Source organism: Hylobates moloch, unplaced genomic scaffold (genome assembly GCF_009828535.3).
Source record: "Hylobates moloch isolate HMO894 unplaced genomic scaffold, HMol_V3 SCAFFOLD_7, whole genome shotgun sequence".
Classification (NCBI taxonomy): Eukaryota; Metazoa; Chordata; class Mammalia; order Primates; family Hylobatidae; genus Hylobates; species Hylobates moloch.
In genome coordinates, this window is record NW_026652282.1 from 14,912,670 (window position 1) to 14,929,296 (window position 16,627).

The window sequence follows — 16,627 nt, forward strand, 5'->3', positions numbered from 1 at the left end:
AAAAAAAAAAAAAACTGTTCCTATCTGTACCATGGAAAGGAAGGAACTATTCATCAATAGAAAGAAAGAAACTACTGAGAAATGAAAACTTACATTTATACAAAAATGTGGACATGACGATTCATAGCAGCTTTACACCCAATAGACAAAAAATAAAAATAAAATAAAAACACAACCCACCAGACGTCCCTCAGCAGGTGAATGGTTGAACAAAACATAGTATATCCAGATATGCAATACTATTCAGCAATAGGAATAAACTATTAATAGAAAAAACGACCTGGACGAGTCTCTAAGCTGAGTGAAAAAAAAATCCAATTCCAAATATGATTCCACTTATACAACAATTGAAAGAGATAAAATTATAGAGATAGAGAAGAGATCAGTGGAAGCCAGGTGTTAGGGATGGGTCATGGAGTGTTAGGGAAGGGTGACCTGAGAGAGTTGGTGTGTTTATCAAAGGTAACCCAACAGCGCCTCATGCTGATGGAAATGATCTCTACCTTGACTGTGGTGGTGGGCACACAAACCTACTGGTGGAATAAAGCTGCATAGTACTAAACACACACACACACAAATAAATACAAGTAAAATGGGACATCTCTATAAGATCTGTGGCTTGTATAAATGTGAATATGCTGGTTGTAATATTTCTGTTGTATTTTTGCTAAATATAATTATTGGGGGAAATTAGGTAAAGGGTAGTCAGGATTTTTCTGTCTTATTTCTTTATACCTGTGTATGATTTCTGAACTACCTCAATATGAAAAGTTTAATTTGTAAAAAGCTACCACTAAGAATTAATATTAAGAATGTTGATGAATCTAGATGAGAGGGCTGCTTGTGATATCCATTATTTCAAACTCACCAAAATTAGAAGTGATGGGAAGATTTGAAAAGGCTGGATGTGGGGCACTCGTATTTCCCAATAAAGCTGGGTAACACACTGTCTGAGAGTTATTTTCCACATTGGTTTCTGTTGTTCCTGGCATTTCAATACGTATAATTTTCTCAGCTATTGAAAAAAAAAGAATGCTCAATCATAAATTCTACATGAGGTAAAACTATTCTTCTGGAAAAAAGGTAAAGACATTTCTCAAACAAAAGAAAACTAAAAAAATCTGTCCCTAGCCAACTTATCCATATAAAAGGTAAAAGGAAAATCTCCAGGCCTGGCGCAGTGGCTCATGCCTACAATCCCAATACTTTGGGAGGCGGAGACAAGTGGATTGCCTGAGCCCAGAAGTTCGAGACCAGCCTGGACAACATGAGACCCCACCTCTACAAAAAAAATTTAAAAATTAGCCAGGAGTGATAACAAGTACCTGTAGTCCTAGCTGAGTCAGGAGGCTGAGGGAGGGTCACCTGAGCCCGGGAGGTGGAGGCTGCAATGAGCCATGATTGCACCACTGCACTCCAGCCTGGATGACACAGTGAGACAAAAGAAAGAATGAAAGAACGAAAGAGAGAGAGGAAAGAAGGAAGGAAGGAAGGAAGGAAGGAAGGAAGGAAGGAAAGGAGGGAGGGAGGGGAGGGGAGGGGAGGGAAGGGAAGGGAGGGAGGGAGGGAAGAAAATGCTAAAACAGAAAGGGTATGATGAAAGAAATCCTGGAGCATCAGGAAGGAAGAAAGACTGATAAAAGACCAGAAATATAGGCCGGTAGCAGTGGCTCCACCTGTAATCCCAACACTTTGGGAGGCCAAGGTGGGCGGATCCCCTGAGGTCAGGAGTTCAAGACCAGCCTAGCCAACATGGTGAAATCCCGTTTCTACCAAAAATACAAATATTCGCCGGGCGTGGTGGTGGGTGCCTGTAATCCCAGCTACTTAGAAGGCTGAGGCAAGAGAACTGCTTGAACCTGGGAGGTGGAGGTTGCAGTAAGCCAGGATCACACCACTGCACTCCAGCCTGGATGACAGAGTGAGACTCTGTCTCAATTAAAAAAAAAAAAAAAAAGGAAAGAACAGAAAAAAGAAAGATAAGAAATATAAATATGGAGAAACTGGATCACCCATACATGTAAAGCCTTACTGGAAAAATGTTTGGCAGTTTCTTATAAAACTAAACATGCTAGTACCATAAGACCCAGCAATTGTGCTCTTGACATTCATGACAGAGAAATGAAAACTTATATTTAATTATCCAAAAACCAGTATAGGAATGTTCAGAGCAGTTTAGTCCTAATACCAAAGAGTAGGGAGGGGGAAAATAATGGCCTTCAATTGGTAAATGGTTAAAAACAACTATTGTATATCCAAACCATGGAAGATTATCAGAAAAAAAAGAGGAACAACTGATACACACAACAACCCGTATAAGCCTTTAGGGAATCATACTGACTGAAAAAAAAAAAAAAAAAAACCTACATGCCATAAGATTCCCTTTATATTACACTCTTATAGTGACAAAATTATAGAGGCCAGTGTTTGTCAGGGGTTAGGGAACAGTCAATGGGGAAGAAAAGGGTGACCTGAGAGAGGTGGGGGTGGTTATCAAAGATGAGGCAGCCTGGTGGTGATGGAAATGTTCTATGCCTTGACTGTGGTGGTGAGAATCAAACCTATTCGTGGAAGAAATTTGCACAGAAAGAAATACAGATACACCCACAGATGATCATAAGTAAAACTGGGGATATCTCAGTTATATCTGTGTATTGTATCAATGTCAATATCCTGGTTGTGTTAATTTACTATAGTTTTGTAAGATAGTATTGCTGGGAGAAAAGGGTAAAGCATAAAGGGGATGATTTCTATTATTTCTTACAAATACATGTGAATCTAAAATTATTTCAAAATAAAAATGGCTGGGCGTGGTGGCTCACACCTATAATCACAGCACTCTGGGAGGCCAAGGAGGGTGGATCACCTAAGGTCAGGAGTCAGAGACCAGCCTGGCCAACGTGGTAAAACCCCGTCTCTACTAAAAATACAAAAATTAGCCGGGCATGGTGGCATGCCCTATAGTTCCAGCTACTTGGGAGGCTGAGGCAGAAGAATCTCTTGAACCCAGGAGGCGGAGGTTGCAGTGAGCCGAGACCACACTACTGCACTCCAGCCTGGGTGACAGAGTGAGACTCCGTCTCAAAAAAAATAAAAGTTTAATTTTAAAAATGAGCTACTACTAGCTTGCATTAAGGATGTTGATCGATCCAGATTCAATAGTGTCACTTGCAATGCAGCATCTGAAACTCACCAAAATTAGGTGTGAGGCCGGCAGATGAAGAGGAAGAACATGGGCCACTGCCATTTCCCAAAGAAATTGGGTAATTCATTGTCTGAGGGTTGATTTCCAGCCTGGTTTCTGCAATTCTCGGCATACCTACAGAAAGAACATTTTTCAAGTGCTTAAGAACTCTCAACAGTGAATTTATACATAGTGAAATTCTCCTTGAGTAATGATATGGTTTGGCTGTGTCCCCACCCAAATCTCAACTTGAATTGTATCTCCCAGAATTCCCGCATGTTGTGGGAGGGACCTAGGGGGAGGTAATTGAATCATGGGGGCCAGTCTTTCCCATGCTATTCTTGTGATAGTGAATAACTCTGATGACATCTGATGGGTTTATCAGGGGTTTCTGCTTTTGCTTCTTCCTCATTTTTCTCTTGCCACTACCATGTAAGAAGTGCCTTTCACCTCCTGCCATGATTCTGAGGCCTCCCCAGCCATGTGGAACTGTAAGTCCAATCAAACCTCTTTTTGTTCTCAGTTTTGGGTATGTCTTTGTCAGCAGTGTGAAAACAAACTAATACAAGTAATGAACAGGCAATAAGGACATTCTCACATGAAGGAAAACTAGGATTACTTATCCCTCATAGACTTGCCCTTAAAGAAAGGCTAAAGGAAAATCTTTATGCAGAAAGGATATGATGAAAAAATTGATCTTTGGGCATCAGGAAGAAAGAAGGAACAGAAAGAGCAGAAATATGCATGCAGAGAAATTGGATCACTCAGATGTTACTGGTGAGGAGATAAAATGATACAGCCCCACCTTTCTGCCTGTGGACTCCGCTGAAGAAGCATTGTTAAAGTCTCTCTTCTCCCTGCCTTCATGTCTAAGTCAGAGCCTCCTAAAGAGCCCGAACAACTGAGGAAGCTCTTCATTCGAGGGTTGAGCTTTGAAACAACCAATGAGGGCCTGAGGAGCCATTTTGAGCAATGGAGAACGCTGACGGACTCTGTGGTAATGAGAGATCCAAACACCAAGCGCTCCAGGGGCTTTGGGTTTGTCACATATGCCACTGTGGAGGAGGTGGATGCAGCCATGAATGCAAGGCCACACAAGGTGGATGGAAGAGTTGTGGAACCAAAGAGAGTTGTCTCAAGAGAAGATTCTCAAAGACCAGGTGCCCACTTAACTGTGAAAAAGATATTTGTTGGTGGCACTAAAGAAGACACTGAAGAACATCACCTAAGAGATTATTTTGAACAGTATGGAAAAATTGAAGTGATTGAAATCATGACTGACTGAGGCAGTGGCAAGAAAAGGGGCTTTGCCTTTGTAACCTTTGATGACCATGACTCCGTGACTACTGTGAATAGCCACAACTGTGAAGTTAGGAAAGCCCTGTCAAAGCAAGATATGGCTTAGTGCTTTATCCAGCCAAAGAGGTCGAAGTGGTTCTGGAAACTTTGGTGGTGGTCGTGGAGGTAGTTTCGGTGGGAATGACAACTTTGGTCGTGGAGGAAACTTCAGTGGTCGTGGTGGCTTTGGTGGCAGCCGTGGTAGTAGTGGATATGGTGACAGTGGGGATGGCTATAATGGATTTGGTAATGATGGAAGCAATTTTGGAGGTGGTGGAAGCTACAATGATTTTGGCAATTGCAACAATCAGTCTTCAAATTTTGACCCATGAAGGGAGGAAACGTTGGAGGCAGAAGCTTTGGCCCCTATGGGGGTGGAGGCCAATACTTTGCCAAACCATGAAACCAAGGTGGCTATAGTGGTTCCAGTAGCAGCAGTAGCTATGGCAGTGGCAGAAGATTTTAATTAGGAAACAAAGCTTAGCTGGAGAGGAGAGCCAGAGAAGTGACAGGGAAGCTACAGGTTACAACAGATTTGTGAACTGAGCCAAGCACAATGGTGGCAGGGCCTAGCTGCTACAAAGAACACATGTTTTAGACAAATACTCATGTGTATGGGCAAAAAATTCGAGGGCTGTATTTGTGACTAATTGTATAACAGGTTATTTTAGTTTCTGTTCTGTGGAAAGTGTAAAACATTCCAACAAAGAGTTTTAATGTAGATTTTATTTTTTTGCATCCATGTTGTTGATTGCTAAATGTAATAGTCTGATCATGACGCTGAATAAATGTCTTTAAAAAAAAGATATAGCCCCTCTAAAAAAATTTTTTTAGCATTTTCTTGCAAAACTAAACATGGAGTACCATATGACCCAAAATTGCATGCAAACTTGTTTACACAAAAACCAGTACATAAATGTTCATAGAACTTTACTTGTATTGGCCAAAAATAGAAAACGCCCCAGATGTCATTCGATGAATAAACAGATAAACAGTTATACATCCCTACTATGGAATAGTACTCAACAATAAAAATGGAGGAACCATTGATGCATACAACAATTGGTATGAATCTCGAGAAAATTATGTTTAGTGAAAAAAAGCCATGCTCAAAAGGTTACACAGCATTTAGTTGCATTTAAGTAACAATACTCAAATAATGAAATTCTGGCAAGCAAAGTGAGATTGCTGACTATCAGTAGTTAAGACAGGGCAAGATGAGAGCCAAGGGAGATTGGGGGAGGTGGCTGTGGTTTTAAAAGAACAATGTGAAGGATCTTTGTGGTGATGATGGAAATGTTCTGTATTGTAACTAATAGTGGACAAGTAAACTGACTCATGATTAAATTTCATAGAACTAAATACACACACACAGATGTGGATTTAATCAATGCCAATATCCTAGATGCAGGATATAGTTCTTTAAGATGTTATCATTGAGGAAAATGGGTAAAGCATAAATGGGATCTCTGTACAATTTCTTACAACTACATGTGAATTCAAAATTATCTCAAAATAAAAAGCCTAGCTTTTTTTGTTTTTAAAGAGCTACCACTGACTTCCATTCAGGATATTGATGGAAAATAAACTCTCAGCCACAAATTCTATGCCCAACAAAACTATCCTTGAAGAAAGTAAGGAAAATAAAGACATTTTCACATGCAGGAACACTAAAGAAACCTGAAAAAAAGGCTGAAGAAAAGTATTCAAACAGAAAGGAATTGATGAAAAAAGAAAATATAGAGCATCCAGAAGGAAGAACAATAGAAATAACAGAAATATGAATGTGGAGAAGCTGGATCACTCACGCATTGCTGGTAGAAATGGAAGATAATACAGACTCTCTGGAAAACTATTTGGCAGTTTCTTATAAAACTAAACATGCTAGTACCATAAGGCTCAGCAATTACACTCTTGGCATTCATGACAGAGAAATGAAAACTTATATTTACAGAAAAACCTGTTCATGACTGTTCATAGCGGCCTCACTTCTAATATCCAAAAACTGGAAAAAAAACAGTTTGATGCCTTTTCAATGGGTAAATGGCTAAACAAACTGTGGCATAGCCATACTATGAAATATAAATCAAAAATAAAAAGGAGGGTAGGCTGGGTGTGGTGGCTCATGCCTGTAGTCTCAGCACTTTGGGAAGCCGAGGCGGGTGGATCATTTGAGGTCAGGAGTTCGAGACCAGCCTGGCCAACATGGTGAAACCCTGTCTCTACCAAAAATACAAAAATTAGCTGGGCGTGGTGGCACACACTTGTAATCCTAGCTATTCAGGAGGCTGAGGCATGAGAATTGCTTGAACCCGGGAGGCAGAAGTTGCAGTAAGCCAAGATCGTGCCACTGCACTCCAGCCTGGGCAACAGAGTAAGACTCTGTCTCAAAAAAAAAAAAAAAGAAAGAAAGAAAGGAAAGGAGGGAACTCTTGATACATGCAACAAGCTGGGCGAGTTTTCAAACTGCTGATGTCAGGTGATCCACCCGCCTCAGCCTCCCAAGTGCTGGGATTACAAGTGTGAGCCACCACGCCCAGCATTATGTATCATTTCAAACTCACCAAAATAGGGAGGGATGAAGACAGATAAAGAGGCAGTATTTTGGCCACTGTAATTTCCCATTGAAGTTGGGTAATTCACTGTCTCAGTGCTGTTTTTACTGCTGTTTGCTGGTCTTTCTGGCATTTCTATAAATAAAAAGTTTTCAAGAGCTGTAACACAAGAACTTCACCCACAAATTCTATACCAAGCAAAATTATCCTTCAAGAAAGAAAGAGAAACAGATATTCACACACAAAGGAAAACAAAAAGAATTTGTCCCCAGCAGACTTACCCTTAAAGAAAGGTTAAAGAAAACTCTTCAATCAAATAAAGAAAATGATGAAAGAAGGAATCTTGGAGCATCAGGAAGAAAGAACAAAAGAAAGAGCAGAAATATGCATTTAGAGAAAGTCGATCACCCATATATAGCTGGCAAGAATGTCAGATGGTACAGCACCCCTGGAAAATAGTTAGGCAGTTTCTCATAAAACTAAACATGCATATGTCCAAACTCATCACATTGGGTATAATAAATATGTGCAGTTTTTTCCTTATCAATTACCATGGTTTGAAGGTATCCCTTCCAAAATTCAGGTGTTGCTAATGTGATCGTATTAAGAAATGGGACCTTTAAGATGATTAAGCTATGACGGCTCCTCCCTCATGAGTGGGATGGAGGCCCTTATAAAAGAGGCTTCACACGGCATTTTGAAATCTTGTCCTTCTACCTTCTGCCATGTGAGGACACAGTGCTCCTCTCTTGCAGAGGATGCAGCCCTCACCACACAGACAAACCGGCTGGCACCTTGCTCTTGAACTTCCCAGCCTCCGGAGCTGTAAGAAACTACACTTCTGTTCTTTTTCAGTCACCCAGTCTATGGTATTTTGTTATAGCAACACAAACAGATCAAGACATTAATATCTCAATAAAGATTTGTTTTTTAAAAAAAACCTAAACATGCAATTAATATATAACCAGCAGTTGCACTCTTGGGTAATCATGTCAGAGAAATGAAAACTTCCATTTACACAAAAACTTGTATATGAATTTTCATAGCAGCCTTACTACTAATAGTCAAAAAGTGGAAAAATAATTTCCTTCAATAGATGAATGGTTAAACCATGGCACACCTATACCATGGAATGGTACTTGGCAATAAAGGAACTACTGAAACACACAACTTGGTTGAGTCTCCAGGGGATTACGTTGAGTTAAAAAAAAGCCAGTACCAAAAGGTTACATAGTATATGCATCCAATTATATAACAATATTGAAGTGACAAAATTATAGAGATGGAGAAGAGATCACACTTGCCAAAGGTTAGGAATAGGTAAGTAGGGGAAGGAAAAGGAGGATGGGTTTGGTTATAGAAAGGCAATACAAGCAAACTTTCTGGTAATAGAACCGTTCTGTATCTTGACTATGATAGGAACATACAAACTTTCTCATCTGATAAAATTGTTTTTAAAAAAAGCCGAAAGTCAGACACACAAATGAATACAAACTACAGTCTTATGAGATGTTACCACTGGGGAAAATTGGGGAAAGGGTATCTCTCTGTATTATTTCTTACAACTACATATGAATCTATAATGGCTTCAAGATAAAACTTTTAATTTAAAAAATAACTAACATTAATTTGCATGAAGGGTGTTTTAAAATCTAGATTGAAGAATGCTATCTGTAATATGTGTCATTTCAAACTTGCCCAAATTGGGATGGATGCAGAAAGATGACAAGGCTCTACCTGCGCCCACATTTCCATTTTCCAGTAGAGCAGAGTAATTCACCACACCAGGGTTATTTGCCAGACTGGGTTCTCCTCGTGACAGACCTGCCATAGGTAGTGCTGTAGTGGCGTTGGCAAATGGGATGACAGCATGGGTACTTTGAGCACCTCCACTGATAAAGTTCCATGGCATACCAAAACAAGGAAAGAAGCCACCTTGTGCGACACACGGCCATAATGAACTTGAGGAGACAATTCTGGGATATGATAAACTCTCACTGAGGTCTGCTTCCTGCAGTTCACGACATGCTGCTGACTCAAGAGATGTTACAGCAGGGCTGGCCCAGGCATAGGTTTCCTTCCTTTCTGCTGGTGGTGATATGCTAGACTGTACCTATCCAGGGTAAGAGAACAGAATGAGTAAAGTTATTTTCTTCGGTTCCTAGACTTCAATTTCTCCATGAGACATACAATCAAAACTTTTTTGTGTAAATCCAGACGACCTCTAAAATGACACCAACCCAGGATAAATCAACTGTAACTTAAAATGAGGCTTAAAAAGTTGATTAAAAAAAACCAAACATTCCTATGTATTTTCCTTGCAACATCATTTTCCATTGTTAAGGATAAATGCTGTACTTTGATTATATGATTTTTATTCTTCTTCAACCCTAGATTTTATACATGATAATTACTAACATAAAAATACTCAGTGTTGTAATCTGTCAGACCTAAACTTCAGCATTCTTCCAAGGGAATTTTAGTCCCTCATATGCTATTAAAGTAAGTAGAGAAAAGCCTTGCTAATCTCAGAGTTACTAGTTCTCTATCAATTCTAACTGATTTGTGTCTTTAGGAGCTAGAAGTTTATCAAAGTTGTAAAAATGTTTTTGTAACACACATTTCATCAAAGGTGGTTGCTCCCAAGAGCATTGCACTTCTGAAACAGCTCCACAAAGATGGTCAACCTGCATAGTGGTATTTTCAATCAGATCTTCTAAATTCTATTATATTTAAAAATAGTAGCTCATATTTCAAAAGAAAAATAACATATGTGAAAATGCCATTAAGTCAAATGTTAACTGTCAGACACAACAAAAGTTCTCAAGCCATCAGAAATGTCTTGCTCCTATTTGAGGCCTGGCTGTAGGTGACACAAAGCCAGGAGGCTGAGCTCAGGAGCCCCAACATCCCCTCTGCTGCTCTACCCCATGCAGGCACTGAGGATGCTCTAATGCCAGCAAATGAAAGTGCCACAATGCCTCTACACCAGCACATTGATGATGAAGACACTGCGCATCAAGGAAGGTGCTATTTTAGGAAAGAAATCCTCAAATCTGCTAAAAGGCCAAAGACTCACTTTATAATGTTCATATGTAACATATATGTTCATATATGTACAAATATGAAGTCTATATTATATACAGACAGTGAGTGTTCCACTCCAGAAAGAACATTGAGCCAAATATAACAGATGTGACTTTTGGCTTCAAACATTTTAAAATCATGCAGTCAACAACTAATCTTACAAAACCATTGAGTACACATCCCCTACGTGCCAATCAAGCATATATGACTGATAAAAATCTGAGAATTCTTCTTGAAATACACAGAAACTTTGGGCAAAAAAAAATACACTTAAACAAAGGGCCAGAAACATTTCCTCATTCACTCATTCAACTAAACCTTTATTGACGGCCTTCCACCTGGCAGAACTACTTTGCTATGTGTTGGAAACATGGACTGAAAAAAAGCTCCTAGCCAGGCACGGTGGCTCACGCCTGTAATCCCAGCACTTTGGGAGGCCAAGGCAGGTGGATCGCTTGAGCTCAGAAGTTCGAGACCAGCCTGAGCAATACAGCAGAACTCCATCTCTAACAAAAACAAAAACAACAACAACAAAAAACTCCGTCTCTAGAAAAAAAAATACAAAAATGTAGCCAGGCATGGTGGCATGCACCTGTAGTCCCAGATACTTGGGAGCCTGAGGTGGGAGAATCACCTGAGCCTGGGAAGTTGAGGCTATAGTGAGCCATGATTGTGCCACTGCACTCCAGCCTGGGCAACGGAATGAGACCCTGTCTCAAAAATAAATAAATAAATAGATAAATAAATAAATAAATAAATAAATAAATAAATAAATAATAAAGCTCCTGTCCTAGAGGAACTGCCATCTCAGCTGGGAGAGAGACAAGAGAGGATTCCAACAGACAAAGTGATTAGCAGCCTGGAACAGTGGTTTGCAAAGTGATCCACAGACTGGCAGTATCAACATCACCTGCAAGCTCATTAGAAATGCCAAATTTCAGGCTGTACCCCAGACCTCTGGAGTCGGAAACTCTGAGAGTGGGAGCAGTGGTCTATGTTTTCACAAGCCCTCCAGGTGATTCTGATGCTCCCAATGAGAACCACTGGGCTATGGCACTGAGGTAAACAGTGCAAGCTCTAGGGGAACATGGTTGGGGTCAAATACTAGAGTCCAGCCACTTATTGGCTGTGTGACCCTGGGCAAGTTACTTAACTTCTCTGTGCTTCAATGTCCTCATGTAGGGAATCGGGATGAAAATCTCTCTTAGGGTTCTCTTGAGGACAAGAACCTTGCTATAGTATTAGGTTAATACTAACAGTAACAACACTACACTATGCCTGGTCCAACAGTGCTCAGCAGTCTCTTCATGTTACTATTGTTATTATCAGCACCATGACACAGGCAGGAACAGGAGGCTAAGCATGCACAGAAGAGTGGGCCTAACTCAGGCTGGCAGTCATGGCGAGCTTTTCAGAGGAGGTGAGGTCTGAGGTGAGAATTAAAACATGAGAAGGTGCTCACCAGGTGAGGATGCATGGAAGGGTTTACAGGGTAGAAGAAAACAGCAGGTTCAAAAATACCCAGAGAAAAACAGGAAGCCAGATGTGGAGACAGCGAGTATCAATGACATTCCAGGAGCGAGACTGTCATGGGAAGGAGAGAGTGAGGATGACAGCAAAGGAGGGATAGGAGGCAAGAGAAGTGGCTTCTCCAACATGTGGGAGAACATGTAGAGGGGAAGGAGGGTCAGGAGCTAGAGCCAGAGGAGAGAGAGAGGGATGCCCAATGGGGGGCAGCTCTGAGTTCTGGGAGGGGACTAGATGCAGAAAGAAGCAAGGATGTCAGCCCTGGCCACTAGAATAGTCAGGAAGGGGTCAGAAGAAGGGCGGGGATGGGGGCAGTTGGTTGGCTGTGGGGACAGATATGAGGAGTCGAAGGAGAGGACTGCCCCAGGCGCTCCAGTGTCTCCAGGAGTGAAGAGGCAGGACTAGGGAGCTGAGGTAGGCCGGGGACTGCCAACCCAGGGCATCCTCCTCTGCTCCCAGCTAAGCAGGACAGAGGTAGACTCAAGAGAGAACTGGGATGAAAGAACAAGGCAGGCTGCAGCGCCACCCCTGTGATCTAGAACGGGCAGGGAAGGAAAAAGCCAGCCCCTTAGGAGCAAAGGAGAGGAGCCACTGGGGCCATTTCAGGCTGACTGTGGCCCTAGGCACCTCCTCCCACAGATGCTGCCTCCCACCCCAGTGTGCAGGCTTGCCGAGGGGGACCCTGGCAGGCTAAGGAGAACCTGCTCCCTCCCTTCCCAGCTCGCCTCTGCACCCTCTTCCCCCCAAGACTGCATGTGTCCCTTGGAAGCACTCTGCTTCTGTTCTCCCCCATGATCATGATAAACGCCCAAACAATTTTACTTTCCAAAATATTTGAGCTCATTCCATTCAAGAAACATTATATACGGTAAGAAACATTTTTTTAAATAAACCTTCATTACCTCTGGCTTATAACTCACAAAATCCCCGGTAATCACATCTTTACCAACATGGTGATTCTTACAATACCCCCTCAAAACCACCTAAGGTATGGTTCTTTACAAAACCTTGATGGGCTGCCATTTTGTTTCCATTGAGACATCTTGATACACATTGAAGCACATACTAAATTTCATCCAAATCAGCCAATTTCCTTTAAGGATTATTTTGGAGAAATTAAATGCGAAACAATCTAGATGAAAGAGGCTTAACTACATTTGATCAGTTATGGGCTTTTTTGTGAAAAAAAAAAAGGGGGGGCTATAGAAATTATTTTTACTTCAAACTTTCCACCTTGGGATACTGTTCTAACTAGAAATTTTTTGAAAAATGTATCACAATGAGATGATAATCATACAGAACTTGACACAGCAAAATTTCTATTAATAGTATAATGGCGGTCAGGCACAGTGGCTCAAGCCTGTAAGCCCAGCACTTTGGGAGGCCGAGGTGGGCAGATCACCTGAGGTTAGGAGTTTGAGGCCAGCCTGGGCAACATGGCAAAACCCTGTCTCTACTAAAAATACAAAAAGTAGCCGGGTGTGGTGGCACGCGCCTGTAATCCCAGCTACTCGGGAGGGTGAGGCAGGAGAATCGCTTAAGCCTGGGAGGTAGAGGTTGCAGTGAGCCGAGATCACACCACTGCACTCCAGCCTGGGCAATAAGAGCGAAATCCTGTCTCAGAAAAAAAAAAAAAAAAAAAAAATAGTACAATGGCATTAAATGTGACTAAAAATTTTTTTTAGCTCAGTATTTCAGAAAACTACATTTGAGAGACAGAACTTCATACTTTACAACAGTGTTGGAATCCGGAAAGATGGTTTCAATCATTTTCATCACAAGAAACTTCATTGTTCTATTAGCATTATAAAAAATAGGCCAGGTGCGCCCCGTGTCTGGGAAGAAGTGAGGAGCACCTCTGCCCGGCCGCTCCGTTTCGGAGGTCTACCACGGAGGCCAGAAGCAATGTGGGGGCTGGACGTGGTGGCTCACGCCTGTGGTCCCGGCACTCTGGGGGGCGAGGCGGGTTGATCACTTCGGGCTAGGAGCTCGAGACCAGCCTGGCCAACATGGCGAAACATGAAAAATACAACAGACAAACCAACCAACCAACTCAGTGACAACAAAACAGGTCTACCCTGGAGTCATACTCTAATTTTTTCTATTTTCCTCCCTTTCTGATCCTTTATCCCACTTTCTTTTTCTTCCTCTTCCTTCTCCCTCTTCTTTGTCAAATTGAGGATTGAGTTATTATCACTGATCCATATAAAGTCCCTCTCACATTTATTTTAACTCCCACCCCCCATTTCTATTCCCCCACTTCCCATGTGCAACCTTCCTAATATGTCTGATATGCATCTTTTTGTTTGTATGTATTTTTAGAAAATGTTTATTGTTTTTGTGTGCAAATGAAATTTAAAATCCTAATTACCCTTGATTGATTTTTTTTTTTTTTTTTTAGACTGATTTGCAGTGGTGCAATCTCAGCTCACTGCAACCCCTGCCTCCCGGGTTCAAGCAATTTTCTACCTCAGCCTCCCGAGTAGCTGGGATTTCAGGTGCCTGCCACCATGCCAGGCTAATTTTTGTATGTTTAGCAGAGACAGGGTTTCGTCAACTTGGCTAGGCTGGTCTTGAACTCCTGACCTTGTGATCCACCCGCCTCAGCTTCCCAGAGTGTTGGGATTATAGGCATGAGCCACCACGCCTGGCCTCCTTATTTGATCTTTACAAATTATATAAATGTATTAAGTTACCACATGTTCCCTGAAAATATGTACATCTGTTATGTATCTATAAAGAAATAAAATTTAAAAAAGAAAAGAAAAAAAAAAAATAGGCCAGGTGCAGTGGCTCACACCTATAATCCCAGCACTTTGGGAGGCCAGGGCAGGTGGATCACAAGGTCAGAAGATCGAGATCATCCTGGCTAACACGGCAAAACCTTGTCTCTACTAAAAATACAAAAAATTAGCCGGGCGTGGTGGCATGCGCCTGTAGTCCCAGCTACTCAGGAGGCTGAGGCAGGAGAACCCCTTGAACCCAGGAATTGGAGGTTGCAGTGAGCTGAGATTGCGCCACTGCACTCTAGCCTGGGTGACAGAGCGAGACTCCATCTCAAATATATAGATATAAAAAATAAGTAGTCAATGTCTAATATCACTAGGAGCCAAAGTAAGCATTATAAAAAGAACACTTTAAATATTTATATTTTTAAATTCTTTTTGTTTCTCCCCTATGTCCCAGAGGATTTCAGAAGTCCTATAAAGCCAAGAAAAAGTAAAACCAAAACCCATTCATATGAGAATAAAAGAGCTGATTAATAAAGGAGGTAGGCAAAGAATTTATTATATAAGAATCTAGGTTTAAGAAAAGCTACTGAATATCAGTATGAACATATAGTTTTAATATATAGCGAGATCGAAATATAGATGTATGTGTATGCATGGATTAGGATACCTACATTTATTTTCTAGTTCTGTCCACTGAGAAGGCCTAGGATCAGTGACACAAGAGGAGCAATGAACACACCTAGTGTCCAGATCTTGGTTTCTAAATACCAGTCTCTGACTAAAGGAACCAGGGCTCCTTAGAGAAAAGTTGAATTCCAGAGCTAAGACAGGGAAAGTACAGATAAGCCTAGACTATCTTGTGATGTCAGAAAACAAGTGAGTACACAAAAAAGGTGGGGGAAGTCAAAGGCCATGGGAATCAACTGAAGGAGCTCCCAATAGCCAAAGCTGGAAAATTTGATCAATGAAGAAATAATTACAATACTGGATTATAACTCATATAATGCAATAAATGTCCATGAGTCCATATTAATATGAATATACATAATTGAACAAATAAATAAGTGTGAGATAAAAAACAGCTCTTCCTTGCAAATGCATTCCAATTAATAAATCCAGAAGGAATAAGGGAAACAGGGAATCAACATAAGGCACACACTACAATAATGGCTGCTGCAGGTAAAATCCATGCATGTATACTAACATATCTCGGTGAGTTGAAGAGAAACAGGATATTAGCACAGTCTCAAAATCCCCTGCCACCCAAAATCTTTATCGTGGGCAATAAGGAAAAATAGTAACTTTACTACGGAAAAATCTGGAAAACATCATGTTAACCAAGTGATCAATGTTAACATCACCAATAAAAAAAATATCAACACCACGTATCCCCCAATATGATTCAATGAGGAGATAACATCACTCGTGTGTTACTCTTGCCAAAAATGCATAATCTCAATCTATTCAAGAGAAAGTATCAGACACACCAAGATCGAGACATTTTGTAAAATAACTGACCAGTAGTCATCAATAGCGCCAAAGTCATGAAAGACAAGGAAAGAATGAGGAGCTGTCACAGACTAGAAGAGGCTAAGGAGACACAACTAAATTCAATGTGGGATACTAGATTTTATCCTGGAACAGAAAAAGGACATGGGATTTGGCAGGAATGGCAAAATTCAAACAAGGACCACAGTTTAGCTAATAGTACTAAACCAATGTTTATTTCCTGGTTCTGATAACTGTGCTGTAATTATTACAACTACCATAATTTTAAGTTATACAGGTAAGTTAACATTAAGGGAAGCTGTGTGAAGCATACATATGAGAATTCCCTGAAATATTTTTGCAACTCTTCTGTAAATCTATAATTATTTTAAAAATTAGAAAAGCTAATGAAACTGGGTACAAAAATGCTGCGAATTTCCTATTAGATAAGGAAAAGAAGGAAACAAAATGCTTCAGAGCTCATTGTCTAATGAAAAGAAGCATACAGATTCAGGAGAGAGAGATATTTCCTTAAGCCTGAGTTCAGAGTAATTCTATAGTATATATGAAGACTGAAAAAGAATCCAAATTGCTTTCTTGGAATGTATTTGGCAATGAGCATTTAATATTATATAAAGATTCAAAGTCTGGTATACGTTCATTAATGATACTTCCACCTTCTTCACAATCAAGTATTCATGTTATTGTCTAAGGAA

General features: G+C 40.7%; 1 protein-coding gene across 1 annotated transcript in view; it reads right to left on the reverse strand.

Moving 5' to 3' along the window:
• Positions 1–16,627, reverse strand: part of BEND2 (BEN domain containing 2) — a 65,039-nt gene that overhangs the window by 37,921 nt on the left and 10,491 nt on the right. Inside the window, exons 4-5 of the mRNA XM_058441574.1 lie at positions 8,815–9,190; positions 3,194–3,319 (exon numbers count right to left, since the gene is read on the reverse strand). Coding sequence (XP_058297557.1) covers positions 3,194–3,319; positions 8,815–9,190 — 502 coding nt within the window. The remainder of the gene's footprint in view (positions 1–3,193; positions 3,320–8,814; positions 9,191–16,627) is intronic.